At 43.0% G+C, this 6593-nt stretch overlaps 1 protein-coding gene across 1 annotated transcript in view; it reads right to left on the reverse strand.

The window, feature by feature from the left end:
* LOC129853885 (stromal cell-derived factor 1-like) overlaps positions 1 to 1415 on the reverse strand; it is a 41709-nt gene extending 40294 nt beyond the window's left edge. The window contains exon 1 of the mRNA XM_055920364.1: positions 1221 to 1415. Within this exon, the coding sequence (XP_055776339.1) occupies positions 1221 to 1287 (67 nt within the window). The 5' untranslated portion in view covers positions 1288 to 1415. The remainder of the gene's footprint in view (positions 1 to 1220) is intronic.
* Positions 1416 to 6593: the final 5178 nt, after the last annotated feature.

Here is a 6593-nt window from a genome sequence, read left to right on the forward strand (position 1 = left end):
TTCAGTTGTAGCTTTGCCATGAATGAGATCTCACAAAAACGCAAAATAGTTTTGCAATAGTTTTTGCAGGATTTACTCGAAATCGGTGAGATCACGTTGCCTGTCCAGATACAATCTCGGGTTATTTGCATACTTGCAGCCTGTTTAATAGATCATCTTTATTAAGAGATGCAACGAATTGTATAGAGCAGCTCCAGGGAAAGATAGCCAAATGCAATTAAATAATGTTTTATGTAGTTCTGCTATTGCACAATTTAAAAAAGTTTCGAGTTTCAGTTTCAAACCTCTTCATCGACAAATTCTCACTATAGCCCCGGTGCTTAACGGTCATCAGGTGAGGTGATAACAACCTGGATTAACCCTCTCCGTCCACAAAAGAAGTACCCTGAGGTCATTGTAATGACGCGACACTTGAACCAGCCGCATTACCAAGAGAAAGAGGCCGCAGTAGAGAGCCATCTACCCGGCTGAGTGATGTCGCCAGCACCGCTATCGCACTGGCTTTGTGTTGGAGGCTAATTTGAGGGTAATTAAATGGTAACAAAAGGAAAGGACAAATACACATATTAATCAGCAATCCGACTGAGGTCTGCTGCGCTACAGACAGTCTATATTCACACACTGCTAGAGTTCTAGTGTCCTGGTGGGGTTGCTTTACGCACGACGGGTAGGCTATACATGCGCAATGCCACTTGTTATTGCTGCTCATGGGGAATATAACTGGAAATGTATGATATTCCGAGGGGAAATTCAAAGAGCCATTCATCGAACAGTTAAGTTGAAAATACAATTATGTGCATAGGCTATAGCAAAGTGAACATAGGAACTAGACTTTCAATAATCAAATAAAGCATGTTGGTTGTTGGTGATCCCACTCTTTCAATGATTCGAAACAGACGTAATAAATTCCATAAAATAGTTTACACTATATTTAATTGCACCGCGATCAGACAATTGTTTAGGCTAGGGCCAATACAAATCAAATAGCCTAGATTAGTTTAATTACGAGTGACTAATGTATATCTGATAGTGGCATAAACAGTAGAATGACAAAAATGATCAGGTGCATCTCACTAGAACAACCTTTTAACATGCAGCGCCTCGGGCACACACAGAACCACCCCACGGGGGCATAAAAACATATCCAAACAATTACACGAATGCTTAATTTTAATAACGAATAACATATATAATAGCTAAACTCATACACCGTAGCCTACCTTGTGAGAAAGGAGCGTATGTCGCCACAGCGAGCATAGCCATAACCGCCAAGTATTTAACATCCATGATTAACGATACCGGTCCGATAATCTGTTCAATGTAGAGTCCAGATCGCACTGTGAAAGTGTGTGTCGGAGTGTTGAAGTTATGCACGGTGCATACAAGGCACGCTGCAGAGGAGGAAAGGGAAAGTGGGAGTGTCTGAGGATGAACAAATTACCCCTCCCCCACACGCGCGCACTCACACATGCATGCTCGCGGACTCATACACGTTCTCAAACGGTGGAAGTGTGTGTGTGTGGATTTCATGTATGACCCCCTGGCAAGGCGAGTTTCCTCTATCAGAAATCTCTGGACCTGAATCAAAGTGTTACGAAAATCTTTGCAAACTTCCCATGCTTTACCTCAAATAAAATGTTATTGGTCACATACACGTGATTAGCAGATGTTATTGCAGATGTAGCGAAAAGCTTGTGCTTCTAGCTCTGACAGTGCAGTAATATCTAAGAAGTAATATCTAACAAATTACACAACATATACCCAAACAGTGGTGGTTCTAGCTTGTTTGGCTCCCTGGGCGAACCCCCCCTTCTGAGAATCAATTTATTACACCATTACCCTATTGCTAACAAAAAACACACAAATAAAACAAATTTGCATAAATCCTATATCACACAAATACACAAATAGAATAACACACTAATAAAGAAGAGAACCTGATTATTACACTAATGCACTTCAAACAAGAAACACACAAACTAAATTGCACAACTATTTGCATTACTATTACATTAGTACTGTACAAAGTTAAAGGTGCGCTATTTGATAGATTCCCCTGCTCCCCCACCTCAGGCTTCCAGTGGGGAGACCTGAGGACAACCTACCCCCGCCCCCCTCCCCATCTCGTACTTGTGGGAGACCTTCCCAGGCAGTAGCCTGCCTTGCTCACAAACTAGAATCAGGGCGCCCACTCCGACAAGGTTAATTGTCCCACATGGTGACATGATATCATTGACGTGACGTGCAAATGAGCAATAGAAAATAGATTGCGCATATGTCACCATTCGGAATACTTTTTCTTTTTTTGTGTGTGTGGCGCCCCCGGCAAGATGCCACCCTGGGCGGCTGCCCATGCCGCCTATGCCTATATCTGCCACTGTACCCAATACACACAAACATAAGTAGGAATGAATTAAGACTATATACAGTGGGGAGAACAAGTATTTGATACACTGCTGATTTTGCAGGTTGTCCTACTTACAAAGCATGTAGAGGTCTGTCATTTTTATCATAGGTACACTTCAACTGTGAGAGACGGAATCTAAAACAAAAATCCAGAAAATCACATTGTATGATTTTAGTAATTAATTTGCATTTTATTGCATGACATAAGTATTTGATCACCTACCAACCAGTAAGAATTTGGGCTCTCACAGACCTGTTAGTTTTCCTTTAAGAAGCCCTCCTGTTCTCCACTCATTACCTGTATTAACTGCACCTGTTTGAACTTGTTACCTGTATAAAAGACACCTGTCCACACACTCAATCAAACAGACTCCAACCTCTCCACAATGGCCAAGACCAGAGAGCTGTGTAAGGACATCAGGGTTAAAATTGTAGACCTGCACAAGGCTGGGATGGGCTACAGGACAATAGGCAAGCAGCTTGGTGAGAAGGCAACAACTGTTGGCGCAATTATTAGAAAATGTAAGAAGTTCAAGATGACGGTCAATCACCCTCGGTCTGGGGCTCCATGCAAGATCTCACCTCGTGGGGCATCAATGATCATGAGGAAGGTGAGGGATCAGCCCAGAACTACACGGCAGGACCTGGTCAATGACCTGAAGAGAGCTGGGACCACAGTCTCAAAGAAAACCATTAGTAACACACTACGCAGTCATGGATTAAAATCCTGCAGCACACGCAAGGTCCCCCTGCTCAAGCCAGCGTATGTCCAGGCCCGTCTGAAGTTTGCCAATGACCATCTGGATGATCCAGAGGAGGAATGGGAGAAGGTCATGTGGTCTGATGAGACAAAAATATAGCTTTTTGGTCTAAACTCCACTCGCCGTGTTTGGAGGAAGAAGAAGGATGAGTACAACCCCAAGAACACCATCCCAACCGTGAAGCATGGAGGTGGAAACATCATTCTTTGGGATGCTTTTCTGCAAAGGGGACAGGACGACTGCACCGTATTGAGGGGAGGATGGATGGGGCCATGTATCACGAGATCTTGGCCAACAACCTCCTTCCCTCAGTAAGGCATTGAAGACAAGAAGAGGTTGTAAATGACTATTGTAGCTGGAAACGGCAGATTTTTAATGGGATATCTACATAGGCGTACAGAGGCCCATTATCAGCAACCATCACTTCTGTGCTCCAATGGCACGCTGTGTTAGTTAGTTCCATAAAAATGGTATCCATAAAAATGGTATCCACGAGTTCCTGTGATTCCGGGGCAGTAGATGCTGAAGTATCTCTTTAACATAAAACACTGGCGACACACTGGTGTGGACTTGTTCAATATGAAGCAAAAAGTTTTCCATTGTGTATCCATTGTGTAAAATGAAATCATTAAAGCGCATTTACAAAATAAATCCATAACGCAATGTCATTCATCCATAACGCAATGTCATTCAAATTAAGACGTTATTTACAGAGCAGATATTTACATTAAGGAATTTCAGTTACACAGAATAAAATGGCAGATCTGAGAAAAGATGGATTCCCTGGGTCTTCCAGCATGACAACGACCCGAAACACACAGCCAGGGCAACTAAGGAGTGGCTCCGTAAGAAGCATCTCAAGGTCCTGGAGTGGCCTAGCCAGTCTCCAGACCTGAACCCAATAGAACATCTTTGGAGGGAGCTGAAAGTCCGTATTGCCCAGCGACAGTCCCGAAACCTGGGCAAAAAGTCTGTATGGAGGAGTGGGCCAAAATCCCTGCTGCAGTGTGTGCAAACCTGGTCAAGAACTACAGGAAACGTATGATCTCTGTAATTGCAAACAAAGGTTTCTGTACCAAATATTAAGTTCTGCTTTTCTGATGTATCAAATACTTATGTCATGCAATAAAATGCAAATGAATTACTTAAAAATCATACAATGTGATTTTCTGGATTTTTGTTTTAGATTCCGTCTCTCACAGTTGAAGTGTACCTATGATAAAAATTACAGACCTCTATAGTTTGTCAGTGATGTAAGTAAGAAAACCTGCAAAATCGGCAGTGTATCAAATACTTGTCTCCCCACTGTACATATGGACGAGCGATGTCAGAACGGAACATACTAAGATACAGTAGAATAGTATAGAAAAACAATGTATACATATGATATGAGTAATGCCAGATATGTAAACATTATTAAAATGACTAGTGTTCCATTCATTGATTCCTAGTCTATGCCTATAGGCAGCAGCCTCTAATGTGCTAGTGATGGCTGTTTAACAGTCTGATGGCCTTGAGATAGAAGCTGTTTTTCAGTCTCTCGGTCCCAGCTTTGATGCACCTGTACTGACCTCTCCTTCTGGATGATAGTGGGGTGAACAAGCAGTGGCTCTGGTGGTAGACGTCCTTGATTTTTTGGGCCTTCCTGTGACATCGGGTCCTGTAGGTGTCCTGGAGGCCGGAAAGCTTTGCGGTTGCGGGCAGTGCAGTTGTCGTACCAGTCGGTGATACAGCCGGACAGGATGCTTTCAATTGTGCATCTGTAAAAATTTGTGAGAGTTTTAGGTGACAATCCTAATTTCTTTAGCCTCCTGAGGTTGAAGAGGCTCTGTTTGCGCCTTCTTCACCACACTGTCTTTGTGGGTGGTCCATTTCAGTTTGTCAGTGATGTGTACGCCAAGGAACTTGAAGCTTTTAAATTAGCTATGCATTCTGCTCTGTCTTTTACAGTATATGGTCTTCATGCTGCATTCAGAGAAATGGCAGGATACATTTGACAGGTTTATATTAAGTTCTGGTGTGATAACTTTTCCCATAAGCCTGCATCACCCCAAATGAACTAACAGCAAAAACATGGACATTACATTAGAGTAAAAACACACCAAGCTACAGACTTACTTTATATTACAACATGTGTGCTAATGAATATAGGAGAAACAGTAACCACAGGAAGAACATATGGTCCTGTTAGAAAGGAATGATCTGTGCTATTCTCAATTTAAGTGAATCTCTAAATAATTGTCTTTAGCTCGGGCTGGAACTTTCCAGTTTGGGTTGTGGGGAGAATGTGTGTCCATTGTTGTGTTTGGAGGGGGTTAATAGTGAGTTTAACAGGATGCAGATGTGAAGTCCACTTCCAGACATTTGGCTTTAGCCCACCAGAGCAAATGTTTGTGTGTGTGTGTGTGTGAGTGCACATATTGTGTGTTTGAGTTCCTTGAGTGCCAGAACTGTCAGTGGTACTGTAGAGCCCACCGTATGTGTGTGTATGATGTGTGTGAGAGAGTGTATATGATTGTAGAGGTTTGTGGGCATTTAAATGAATTGAACCAGGGAAGCCGATGAGTACTGTTTACACTGAGATCTGAATACAGAGAGAGAGGAATATCACACAGACACATGTTGACTTATCTCACACAGATGGATATTGAGCGAGAGAGAGAAAGAGAGAGGGAGAGAGAGAGTGTTTAATGTGGGCTGTCTATGAGTTTTTGGTTGAGAAGAAAAGAGCGCAATAGAGAGCTTCTAACTACACCTGAACAGTTCTGTGATGTGTCAGATAGGGGCCAGCCATTATCTGTATTGAGTCCACGGGCTGTTGTTTTGTCTCTTTGGGGTGATGGTGGTGTTTTATCATATAATGACTAGTGTCTGTGTGTTTTTTAAATTTAACTAGGCAAGTCAGTTAAGAACAAATTCTTATTTACAATGAAGGCCTACCCCGGCAAAACCCTAACCCGGGTGATGCTGGGCCAATTGTGCGCCGCCCTATGGGACTCCCAATCACGGCCAGTTGTGATACAGCCTGGAATCGAACCAGGGTCTGTAGTGACACCTTTAGCACTGAGATGCAGTGTCTTAGGCTCCCGAGTGGTGCAGCAGTCTATCTTTTTGGTCTGTAAACTAATTTAGCCCCTGGTGATGTCACCAGGCAGGCCAAAACTCCACCCCACCATGACTTGCTGTTATTTCAGCCCTGTGGTCCCGTGGTGCTCAGTTGGTAGAGCATGGCGCTTGCAACGCCAGGGTTGTGGGTTCAATTCCCATGGGGGGACCAGGGTTCAATTCCCACAGGGGGACCAGGATGAATATGTATGAACTTTCCAATTTGTAAGTCGCTCTGGATAAGAGCGTCTGCTAAATGACTTAAATGTAAATGTAATTTCAGGTGGTCTTTTCAAACAGCTCTTACACTAAAAGAACATT

Source organism: Salvelinus fontinalis, chromosome 1, assembly GCF_029448725.1.
Source record: "Salvelinus fontinalis isolate EN_2023a chromosome 1, ASM2944872v1, whole genome shotgun sequence".
Taxonomy (NCBI): domain Eukaryota; kingdom Metazoa; phylum Chordata; class Actinopteri; order Salmoniformes; family Salmonidae; genus Salvelinus; species Salvelinus fontinalis.